The following is a 13245-nucleotide window of genomic DNA, read 5'->3' on the forward strand; positions in this document are numbered from 1 at the left end:
TAAGCAACAAACATAACAAGCAATGAGCTAAAATAGCAACGAGTTGAGTTGAGTTGAGCAACAAGTTTTTTTAGCGAGCACAAGTCGAGTAAAATTTTAACGAGCAACAAGTCAAGTCTATTTTTTAACGACCACAAATTGAACACTATTTAAGTTGTGATCTACTCACTCGATAAACTTCCTTAGGAATGAGACTAATTTTGGTGCATATATATTACACATATGCATATTTAATTATTTTATATTTTATATGTGACACTAAAAAGATGATGTCGTGATTTTGAAGTCAGAAGAGGGTGATATCATGTTGCATATTAATAAAAAAAAATAGACGAGGATAATGATGTATATTGAATTTGCAACATTTAATGATATTTATTTAATAAATTAAATTTTAACGGGTTTTGAATCTTAATTACTATGAAATGACAGAAGTCAAGGATAAGCAAAATTACTTTAAGATAGTTTTTTTTTTTAAATAAATTAAGATGGAAACTATGGGAGTAAATTTTTTTAGCTCAAACTCTTTAAGAAGAATTAAAAAAGTGATGAACTCATTTTAAAACTTATGATCCATATACCATGAATCTTATTTCTAAATTTCGGATCAAATAGGGAGAATGGTGAAAGATAGAGCCTTTATCTATGCTAGCAAGAAGGTAGAGAAAAAAGAAGAAGAATATGGATTATGAAGGAACCTCCATAAATTTGACCCATGGAACCTCCATACCATATTTAATCTAGTCAATTAAACTTTGGGTCAATGCTCGAATATTGACTCGTAAATTTGGGTCGTTACACATAGAACTATATTGAAATGATCTTTTTGGTCATTTAAATTTTAGAAGTTACAAAAGAATAACTGACTTATCGAATTATTATAAAATGACCATTAAAATTTATCAAACTAGCACAACATGGTTATTAAAATCATTAAACTGTTACAAAATGGTCCTTAAAATTATCGAATAACATGCAATGAAAACTTTGTACCAATTGGATAAATTTAGTGATTATTTTATAACTTTTCAAATTGCAATGGCTGAAAAGATTATTTTAACATAGTTTAATGACCATTTGTGTGCTTGACCTAGTTTAATGACCATTTGTGTGTTTGACCCGTAGAATTATGACAAGTGATCTTATTATAAATTTAAGAATTAAAAATAAAATAATAATATGCTTGTCACCATTTTAATTATGATTGTAAAAGTAAATTACCACTAATATACCTGATAATAATCTACCTTGGAAGGACAATTAATTGGTGGACTGAAAAAGAAAAGGTTTTCCGCAAACACTAGTAGAAAAATGTACATGTCTGATGAGTGGCGGATATAACCTTATATCAGCTGGGTACGTATAAATATTGAAATATAAGTTCACTTTGATTAATTATTTATTTTATTAATTATGCTCACCCTGCAATTTATTTGTGTCTATCCAATACGAAAATTTTGTGTTATTAATACATGTGTGCTGTGTGCCCGCCGTAAAATACATTTTGTGATCCTACCCCAGCAGGTCCTGGCGAGTCTAATGTCAAAGCTGATTTTTCTAACTACAACCCAAATAACAATACAAAATATACATTTCAACATGTATCACAAAAACATTGGATTACAAAGTCATCATTCCAGAAGTTTTTAGCAAGAAATTTACATGACCAAAAGATGATGACTTGCAGCACTTAACCGCGATCCTGAATCCTTTAAGTAGAGTGATGTCATGAAATTGCTGAAACACACAAGGTAAATTTATATAGTTTAATGAGATAATCATAAACATAACATTACTTAGGATGACAAGTTCAATGATCACAATATTAACATAACATTCTTTTCATCTTTAACATTAAGCACAACAGTGGTCATGCATAATATCATGTTAAATTCATTAAACATAAGGCTGATGGAACACTTTCGAACAATTGGTACACGAATCCCGTTCTCACTTCCGATAATGCATATAGCCCACGTAATGATCAATCCTTCTATAATTGAGAAAGACATAAGTCTGACGAAATCAACATCCCTCCGTCACTAATGGTGCCCAAGTCCAAACAATACTCGTATAAACACTATGAATCATATAGCATGTTAGTTGTATCTCAAAATCGATAAGGTAACCATGAGTACTTTCAATTTAACACATAACTTACCATAGACACATTTCATCTCACAGGCTTGAATTTAATCTGAAGCAACTCTCGGACATTTTTTTGGCTCAGCAACCAACAATTTTATTTCATTTAGAATACCCCCAACTTAGAGCCTCATTAAAAAAACCCTAATCCTAAATGGGGGAAAAGAGTACTCCATAATCGAGGAACAACTCATAGTACACAAAACGAATTACACAAAATAAAGGTGAAGCACACCTTATACCAAACTACCCCGCATTTACAAGATGAAATTGCAGGATCAACAAAATCCATCACAGAACCTTATTTAAAGAGGAAAGCCCCAATTACCTGCATGCCAATCAAAATCATCCAACCTGCTAGAAAATGAAACACTGTTTAATTATAAAACTCCCTTGCTATCGTGTCACCAACTTGCCTTGAACATAATGTTTCTCATCAAACCCATCTTTGCCAAGTAATCTGTCATATTATAGCTAATCCTAGGCGTGAAAACAAACTTTACCTCAATTATCTTCAGTACATTAACATCAATTTCCTGAAAAGTTGTTCCCTACCTCCATGGTCGAACGGAGGGATTTTGAACCCAATTCAGCACTACTTTAGAATCAGATTCTACAATCAAGATAGCATTACCACACCAACAAGATTCAGTGAACGCCTCTAATGCACTTTTGATTGCTACCAGCTCTGCATAATCAGAATTAACCTCTGTTACCGGCCCAAAGAAAATTGTTACTATGTATCCGTCTGCTGTCCTCAATACTCCCCCACATCCTGTTATCTCGTTTGTTGCTGAACCATCCACGTTGAACTTCATCTGACCCGATGCAGGCGGCTGCCAGACGGTCTTCGGACATTGATATGCACTTGAACCAGTTTAATCCCCTGGCTAATCCCACTAGCATTTCTCATCTAGAACACTGAATTCCTTCAACACCTTACACCAAGCATACGCTCTCATCTTCAAATATACAAGTAGGTCTTTAAGTTTAGTGCCTTTATTCCTAAAAACAAAATCATTCCTGGCCAACTACAGACTCCAAAACACCGCTACAAAGCTTACAAACCAAGCCAATGCTATAGATCCTGACTATTAAAACTGATAATAAAACTCAAATAATTCATCAACTATCTGCATGTTAAATCCTGTAATATGCCACCAGCTGCAAAAAGCATTCCAGAAACAACCCATAAAAATACATGGCACAAACAAATGGTTTGCATCCTCTTCAGCATCTCTACACCAAGGACATAACCATTGAGAATCGGACAACTTAATCCCTCTGTTTTTAAGGAAGACCTTAGTTGGCACTCTATTCAATTTTAGCATCCATAGAAAATATTTCACTTCAGAGGAACCGTTAGACTCCATATTTTATCGAAGTTGAACAGGACTGCATCTTCGAAATTCCCATCACTGAGCAATAACTTACTCAATTTTTTTACCTTAAACAATCCATCAGTTTCATGCACCCATACGATCCGATCGACCACAAACGGATTTAAACTCAGTTTGTCCACTTCTCCTTTATAATTTGTACAATGATTAGTTCCCTATCCAGCAATTGTCTCTCGAACAGAGCTGTCGTGTCTAAGCTTTGCCATTCGCCTGCACTAAGCATTTCATACACCGTTTTATATTTTCTTGACACTAACCTGTATATTCGAGGGTATCTTGACCTTAAAGCATTTTCACCATACCACACATCATCCCAAAACAATGTTGATTTCCCATCACCCACTATCCATCAAAATGAATCTCCATTCATACATTTAACTATTTCTTCACTATTCCAATTATTAATAATCCCTCTCCATGTTATAGAAGCATTTTTTATTTCTCCTTGACTAACCAACCAAGGCAGTTCATCTGAACCGTATTTGTGACATATTACTGACCTCCATAATGCCCCTCTTTCAATTGCAAATCTCCACCCCCACTTAGCTAATAACGCCTTATTTTTTGCCTTTAGGTTAATTATCCCAGCCCCACCTTTCTTTTTCGGAGTACACAATCTACCCTAGTTCACCCTTGGCAATATCTTTGTGTTCCCATCATAACCCCACAAAATCCTCTTCTAATTTTATCAATTTTTGATACTACTATTTTTGGAATGGGGAATATTGACATATAATACAACGACAGCATTGACAACACTGAATTGATAAGGATCACTCTCCCAGCAAACAATAACATTCTGTCTTTCCAACCCACCAATTTGACTTTAAATTTTTCAATTACAGGTTCCCACGTCGATATTCTTCTCAGATTCGCTCCTAATGGAATTCCCAAGTATTTAAACGACAAAGTGCTCACAGTACATCCACACAAAAGTGCTAGTTGATTCAGTTTGTCTTCTTCAACCCTCACCCCTGCTAAACACGACTTCCTGAAATTAATGCTTAAACCCGACCCATTTCAAAACATCTAAGAATTCTCTTAACATTGGTAAGACCTCTTTAATCTGGACGAAGGAACAATATCGTATCATTCGCAAATTGCAAGTGTGAAATGCTTGTATTTGGTGACACATTATATATGCCTTCAATGAACCCTTCACGCACTGCTCCTTCTAGCAATAGATGAAGAGCCTCTATTATCATAATAAACAAAAAAGGGGACAATGGCTCTCCCTGCCTTAAGCCTCTGTGCATTTTGAATTCTTTTGTAGGAGACCCATTCAATAAAACAGAAACTCTAATTATCGAAATGCATTCCCAAATCCATAGTCTCCATTTGCTTCCAAATCCCATATGATGTTGCACAGAATCTAAAACCTCCCAATAAACACAATCATATGTCTTCGCAATGTCTAACTTTAATATCAAACCACCTCTCCCTCCCCTCTCTTTATTCAAGGAGTGAATAACTTCATTTGCCACTAAAATGCCATCAAAAATCTGCCTTCCAGCTATAAAGGCACATTGAGTCTCACTTATCACTTTTCCAATCACACCTCTTGATCTCATTGCTAACACTTTAGCAATTATTTTATACAAGTTGCTCACCAACGAGATTGGTCTATATTCCGAAATTTCAGTTGGATTATCCACTTTCGGAATCAGTGCTAAAAAAGATGAATTGACATTCTTCCCCAATTTTCCAATCCTTTAGAAGTTGTCCATTGTCTTTATCAGATCGCCTTATACCCACTCCCATGATTTCTTGAAAACTACTATATTAAAGCCATCCGGTCCCGATGCTTTGGCCTCCCTACAACTCCACACTTCCTCTTTTATTTCTTCAATCGAAAAAGGCGCGTCCAACTCTTCAACACCAGCCAATGATACTTGTTTGAAAGGGAGATTGATCTCCGTTTGCCACTCCTTTTTATTACATCTAAAATGATTGCTAAAGAAGTTAAAAACTTTAGCTCTGAGTTTTTCCGGCTCAAATTCATTGTCCTCCCCCAAATTAACTCCCAAAATCATGCGTTTTTTACTCCGAATCTTGACTGCTCTATGAAAAAAACATAATTTTCATCACCCAATTTCAGCCAGTTCAATCTTTATCTTTGATGCCATATATCCTCCTTCTCCCTCAATAGGTCCCATAGTTTCCTTGTGCAACTTAGTACCTCCTCCTTTTCTCGATCGTCTAGTCCAATAACATCTCCTTTCCTATCTAGCTCATTAAGCCTCTTCTCCATTCTTTTTTATTTATTATCAACATTCTAATAACACTGTTTATTCCATTTATGAAGTGCTCCTTTTACTCTTCTTAATTTCACACTTAAATCATCATCACATGCTTCTTCAAGCTGTAGTGTGTCCTTAATAATCTCAGTACAGCTATCATGTTGTAACCAACTGTTAATCAATTTAAAAGGTCTAGTCCCTCAATCTATCATCTCCTTCCCCAATAATCTATGAATGTGATTCGAAATTGTTCTCGGTAAACCCAATAGAGTTGCATCGCTATTTTCATGGAACCATTTATCCTTAACAAAATTCTATCTAAGTGACTTTTTCTATTTCCCGGCCTGAACCAAGTGAATTTCCTCCCAGCTAAAGGCATGTAAAAAAGATTACAATCTTCTATGAACGTATTGAACGCTGCAATCTCTGTTTGTCTATAGGAGCACCCACTTCTCTCACTGTGATTATGTATTGCATTAAAATCGCCAGCCATTAACCATCTATTGTTATTTTTCCTCCTTTCTTCCACAATCACATTCCATAATGTAGCTTGTTCAGAAACTTCACAAGGTGTATAAACGTTTAAAACAGAACATATCGAATCATCTGAAGCATACTTCCCTTCTATCAAAATAAATTTGTCCGTAATTAAGCTATCAATAATCTAAAATCTATTATTATCCCACACAGACAATATACCCCCAGATTTACCCATTGCTTTCGAAAATCTAAATTCAAAGTCATCATCACACCAGAAACTACTTATTTCTGTACCCTTAAAATCCTTTTTTTTTGTTTCTTGTATCAAAGCAATTTCAATCCTATGAATCTGAATAAACCTCCTAAGTTCTGAAATTTTCATTTTCACATTATAGCCCATACCTCTTGTATTTCATGACAAAATCCGCATATGGACTCCTCCCCCTCTGATTACAGCTAGAATTCAATAGATTGGGTTTGGTACTCTCCTTCCAAATCGTCCGCAACTGAGATTTCCCTAACCAAAGCCTCCTCTGACTCTTTAAACTCTATACCCAGCTCTCTACCGATCTGTAGAGTTTTTTTCGCTTCCTTCTTTTGTCTCTGCCATCTTGCTTGAAGATCTGAGTCAGACAGGGACCTACCTTTGAGTTCAGTCCATTCTTCCTCGCTCTACACCTTCTTCTGGTTTTTATTGACTCGACAGTTTCTATTTTTCTATAGGTATCAACATATTTTTCTTGTATTCTTTGAAGAGAGTTGTATTTCTTATTTTCCCCCGTCTTTACTCTTATATTTTGCCTGCATTTGTGCATAAAAATATCCTCACTCAAATTTGTTGACAAGCACAACCTCTGATCTCATGCTTCCCCCTCAAAACCCGACTTGGGCTTACCTCCATCCGGCTCTCCCAAGATCACGTCCTGTTGGTCTTTATTCCTTTGGATCATTTATTAAGTAAGATGTTTGTGAGGCCCATATAGTCCGTATCCTCCACCGCCTTTGACCCTAAACTACCTTCTCATAAAGACAAGTCCTTTAAGTTTTTATTTATTCCCTCATTAGCAGCCACCGCCTTAATTAGAATCCTGTTGTCATCTTCTGCCTCCCCCTTCGTGTTCCACCACCACCTCGTATTTCTTTTGAATCTTCCCAGAATTAACATCATTAGTCCTCTGGCCCAAAATTGTTTCCTCCCCTATGTTTTTTCATCCTCGTCTTTACCCGACAAGTAGTCGGCTCTTGATATGTTCCCCATAAAACATACTTAATGCCACCTTTCAGAATTCTTCTCCTCCGATAAGTTCAAGCTCCTTCCTGCCGACGACTCCGAATCAACAGCGGCTGAATTAACTTTTACTTCTCGCTTTCGACTACTTGTTTCGCTTCTGTTAGTGGACTGTTCCACAATTCTAATTTTAAAAACATCTATTCCTGCTTCCAAATCAACCACTTCATCAATCAAATATTTTCTACTAGTTGCTATCAGGATAAACATCTCCTCACATCCCAATTCTTGAAGAGCATTTTCTCCCATCGCTAAACATTATCTCCATTGCTCAGCTATCCTCTTGAATGTATTATGATTCCAGCAATGTAACGGCACACCAACTAATTTAATCCAAGTTACTCTTTCCGACGCTCTGTAAGATTTTGTCCATTGTTGAACATCTAGAAACACTTCAAGTAAGAACGACCAATTATGCTCCTTCATGATCCTATATAACTCATCATCAACTATTTCTATTAAGAAATCTTTCCCTCCCAGAAACTCGGTCTCAACATGTACATATGAATATACATAACATGTTTCAATAACAATCAAAAACACAAAACTTACCAATCTTACCAACATATCCATTTACACAAGTTGCCAACCTTTGATTCTTTAGGTGAGCCAATAATGCACATAGAAATCACCTACAAGGTTATGACCTAAAGTACATATATGCACAAAGAATAGGGACTACACTCACCTTAACTGAAGTAGCTCGGTTTAGCTCGAATTATCCACTCCCAAGAACCTTAGCTTTTCCACTTGAAGTGATGGCTTTCACCGTTCCTTCTTGCACTAGAAAGGTATAAGAACACTTGATCAACATAAATTCATAAACATAAATGGTCAAATTAAGTAAAATCCCTTGATTTTGCTATGAACCCTAACTTGAATCTCATTTATGGTCTTGAATAAACTTACCTAAAACTTGAAATTGACACTACCAATGAAAATTATAGCACACAAATTCTAAATATGTAATCAATTTCTAAATCGAGTGAAAGAAAGGTCTTTAATTTTTAGAGAGACATTTTAGGGTTATAAGGCTTCTCACGGCAACAATGGAGTTTTCTCTTAGGTTGAAAATGATGACATGCTCCTAAAGGCTTTCTATGTTTCTTGGCAACTGGTTTTGCTTAATTTGAAGCAAAATTAAAGAAATTCAAAGAAAGTACACCATTTAGTCATCCATCTCTCCACCACTTGCAATTTATTATGTTCTAATTAATTACTAGCCATTTAATTTATTCTTTGTTTTCACTTTGACACCAAAGTTTTACCAGTTTCACTAAATTTTTAAAATTATTCATTTCTTCCATTTTAGTCACTAAATCCTTTTCACCGACTTTTCCGATTGATAGATGTCAAAAAAATTCTAGACCGATTTTCAGTGTGTTACAAAAAATGTCAAAACAAAAGTGAAAACGGTGATTAAAATGAACATGTCATGATGAAAATGAACACTTAATTTCTAAAATTAAGTCGAATATACATGTCATGATGAAAATGAACACTTAATTTCTAAAGAAAGCAAAAGATATATATCATATCTCAATCATATCTTTCGGTTTGAGTTTTAGGTCGATCAGATGTGCGCAGATGATTCAGTGAAGTGTTGACTCCTGATAATTTCAATGAATATCATTCCAGGTGTCATTAAAAGAAATTCTTTTGAACGTTGTTTCCATTTTATCTTAAGCCTTATTTGATTTGTGTTTGATATAACATTCAGTTCTATTAAATTATTATCTGATCGAAAGTGTTATTGAAGTGTAATTGGAAGTGTAGTCATCTTCAACTATAATTTCAATATCTACAAAGCTCATATCATTCCATTTATAGAAACAAAATCCTGAGCAGTTGGCACAATCCCACTTCTTATTAATCTCATGTTACAATCTGCAAGCGGAATTTATGATTCCGCAATAACATGTTTATTACACAGGTTTTTACGTTGATAAGAGTCATGTGAAATGGAGTGGTAGAACTCAAGCCTTTGGTAATTAATATAAAGCAAAGTTACTGGGAATAGACAAGAACATCGTCGTCACACTCCACAAATTCATAGTCCACAGTAAGATGGCCTGCTTCATACCCTTTGCCGTCAGTGTCAATCGGTTTAAAAGCTGTTTCGTAGTCCAACACCAAGGCTTCCACTTCTCCGCCGCATGTATCCATGATTCTCACTGTTACCGAATCTTTCGTGTCTGTGTTGGTTACCTTTAAGCACTTGCAACAGTTGTCTTCCGGGTTGAAAGTTTTATACTTTCCGCAGTACCCCGTCCAACCATGTCTTTTGCGCCACTCCAAGGGTTTACCGCCATCCTTGATGGCGCACTCGGCATGGGAAGGATAGGTCCAATCATTCTCTATAGGGTTGTAGTCTTTAGAATAATCAGCTCGGACATTAGACTCGCCAGGACCTGGTGGTGTAGGATTACAATCCACAAACTTATAGCTCACAATAAGGTGTCCTACAACTTGGCCTTGCCCATCACTGTCGAGCTGATCAAACACCGGCTTATCCAACTCTAGGCCATGTCCGGTTGGGCCAACGATTCTCACTGTTGTTTCATCGCCAGTCGCTCTATTTGTCACCTGCATCGGTAATGAAAACTTGATGAATATGCGCTTCTTTTTCCCATTCTTTTTCAATTGAAATCGGAGAAACTAAGATGTTAAACGCGTTACTTACATGGATGCACTTGCCACAAGCTTCATCAATCGAAAAACCGGCGAGATCACCGATGTTGGTCCAATTATATTTGCTGCGCCATTCGTAGGGCTTATCGGCATCATATATCTTGCAGTAAACATCGTTAGCTTTATTCATGTCCCAGTCGTTCTCCTTGGCAGAGAAGTCGACCCAATGAGCAGACACATTTTGAACGCTTTGTGCTGTGCCATAACCAACCAGACAAGCTAATACCAAAAGACTACTTAAGCTCATTACTGATCTCTCCATTTCTAGTTTTCCTATGAATCAGATTGTTTTGTCTTGAAATCATTTCCAGGGTGCCCAACTTTATAGGCAAATTGAGGTTCCCTTATTTGACTTGAGAATTGAGATTAAGAAGAGCACGTGCTTGTCGATTCAATATTTTCTTGAAACTCTATCGAACATGTACTAAAGAAAATTTCTTGGGAGATGGAGACAATCTTTATTGAAGATATCAAGTAATCGTGAGAGTTTCTCTTAATATATCCAATTATTAATTATTCTTTGTTTCATATCATCTATTTTAATTATTAATTTATATACATCCGCATGTGATTTTAATGTTTCTCTTGTTTCTAATTTTATTAGTTCTTGTAAACAACAACTAGCTATGCAATAGAGAAGTGGAGACAAGAACAACTACTCACAGTTTAAAAGTTTTGAATGTCATTTTTGCGGTGTTGGAAAACGACAACTTAATTTCAATAACTATCTATACAATAACGAATACAAATCCAAAAGTTTTATAGTACACTTTTTGTCTATAGAATAAAATAAAATAATTATATTTAATAATTTTTTTTTTCTTCGTATTAAAAAAGTTGGGAACCGTTAAAATGTGACACGTAAAATTTGTATGGAAGAAAAATATATCTTGATTGTTGGTGAATTTCAACATCTAATTTGGTTATTGAGCTAGAGTTACTGATTGAGGGTCCTGAGCAAAAGAAAAAAATGTTGAGGTCGAGGGAGAAATAGATAAGTTTATTGGGTCGACATTGATGAATTGCAGAGGGTTATTTTTTTTACAAAAAGTTTAGGTCAGGAATGTGGGTCCTGAGTAGAAGAAAAAATTGTTGAGGTTTAGAGAGAAGTAGATAAGATTATTGGGTCGACACAGATAAATTGAAGAGAGCTTTTTTTTTGTTACAAAAAATTTATGTCAGGAGTGACTCTCCCAGTCAAGTGCTAGAGCATACTTAAAACCCAATTGGGATTTACATAAGTACGAAGAATGACGGTGGTAGGATTCAAACAATTGAAGAGTATTAGAGAATAGATTACTATAATTAGTTAATTATCAAGTTATTAATTCAGTTGGAAAATATTGAATGATTGTTGAAATTGAATCTGAGTATAAAAGCCCACTAATACATTGGGTTAAAGAGATAAGCTTTTGTAATACCGTTTGATTGAAAAATACAAGTTTAATAATTTCTTTCATTTCTATTTCCATTTTAGTAAATCCCTAAATACATAGCAGCCATCCATCACTTCTACTATAGATATTAGTCATCGACCGTTTATCAACTCCGGTCATCGTGTTGCCTTTTTCACACTCTATTTTTTTATAGGATCATATCTGCCTTCCTAATTCCTAGAAAGATCATGATAACTTTTATTATTACTATTATTTTGAATTTGTTCTAATTGCTTTAAATCTTATCATTTCCTGCTATATACTTCGTATATAACCCTCAGACCCGGTCTATAAGTTAAACCCAAACTTAAGTGGTCACATGTCCTATTCAGATTTTTTTTTATCTTATAATACATTATAATAATAATACAGATATATCCAAAAACGATAGCAAATACATGTCACCAGATACAACGGAAAACATATAGAGATATATGTTCGTACAAAATAAGTAGTTGATCTCCCTTATCCAAATCTGCTAGCTTACGGTCTGATGTTATCTGAAAAAGGTAAAAAACTATAGAATGAGCGAAAAGCCCAGTGTGTTCCATACAGTGTATATAAAAACTAACTGATAAAAATATTCCCCGTAATGTCGGTTTATGCAAGCATGTCGTTTTAAAAAAAAATATGAACACTACCCCGAGCCCATCACATCAGAATGTGTAGGTTTCCCAGAACCATACACCCAGCCCACACATCAAATATGCCCTGAGCACAAGCCGAAGAACCTGCGGATATACTTCCTTCAACAATACCCCTCCAATGATGTTCATGAATGTATTTGAATGAAAACAATGATTAATTCTTTAAAACATAAAAGTGTTCACGCTTAAAAATCATATACGGAAATATGGAAATCAAAAGACAAATCAGTAGTATACAAAATTTCAGATATCAGATAATCAATATTCAGAAAATCGGTATAAAATACCGTAACCAGAGATCATATCAGACATATGCGGTAAATCAGATATCAGATACATAATGTTCAAATGTATATTTTAAAACATAAATAATTAACACTGTCGAGAAACACACCTGTAACAGTCTGAGAAATCAGATAGGGAAGCCTATTACTGGGTTTGTCGATCACGTTCTGCTGCAGCGCTAGATCCTACGAATTAGAAAAATCCATATTGGAATCCTAATATAAATAATCTAAATATTATTTAATAATATACGGAAACTACGGTTAATTCTCGTAGTACGCGGTTCAGGCTGATCTAACGAACAGATAACACCGGACCTAATTGATCCTTGCTCAGGTGAAATACGAGTACCTTCATAAAATATTTTTATTGAATCAATCCTTGACCAAATCTCAATTAAATAATCAAAATATTAAAATATTAAGTCTTTGGGTTTACAAGCTCGATTCGGGAATTTTGGGTCAGAATTTGGCAAAACAGACTTCGGAATCAGATTCAGGACGTCGAAAAACATAAAGATGACCTTCTAAAATTCGAATTCTTGGTCAAAATTAAGTCAACGGGTTTGACTGACAATTTGGAGACTTTCGGGTTTGAATTTAATGAAACGACCCCAAAAACAGATCGGGACGT

General features: G+C 35.2%; 1 protein-coding gene across 1 annotated transcript; it reads right to left on the reverse strand.

Annotated features, from left to right (window-relative positions):
* Nucleotides 1-9560: 9560 nt before the first annotated feature.
* Nucleotides 9561-10506, reverse strand: LOC120203277. Its single transcript, XM_039203600.1, has 2 exons — nt 10237-10506; nt 9561-10139 (listed from the first exon to the last, which is right to left on the reverse strand). The coding sequence occupies exons 1-2, from the start codon at nt 10504-10506 to the stop codon at nt 9561-9563; spliced, it is 849 nt and encodes a 282-aa protein (XP_039059531.1).
* Nucleotides 10507-13245: the final 2739 nt, after the last annotated feature.

This window comes from Hibiscus syriacus, unplaced genomic scaffold, assembly GCF_006381635.1.
Source record: "Hibiscus syriacus cultivar Baekdansim isolate YM2019G1 unplaced genomic scaffold, ASM638163v2 tig00009618_pilon, whole genome shotgun sequence".
In the NCBI taxonomy this organism is placed as follows: domain Eukaryota; kingdom Viridiplantae; phylum Streptophyta; class Magnoliopsida; order Malvales; family Malvaceae; genus Hibiscus; species Hibiscus syriacus.

What these genes read in the sequence shown, in the direction of transcription:
- LOC120203277 (XM_039203600.1), bottom strand. Translation starts at nt 10,506, where the DNA reads ATGGAGAGATCAGTAATGAGCTTAAGTAGTCTTTTGGTATTAGCTTGT. An exon ending in CTTGTGGCAAGTGCATCCAT is followed by an intron (nt 10,140 to 10,236) that starts GTAAGTAACGCG and finishes TTACCGATGCAG; the next exon opens with GTGACAAATAGAGCGACTGG.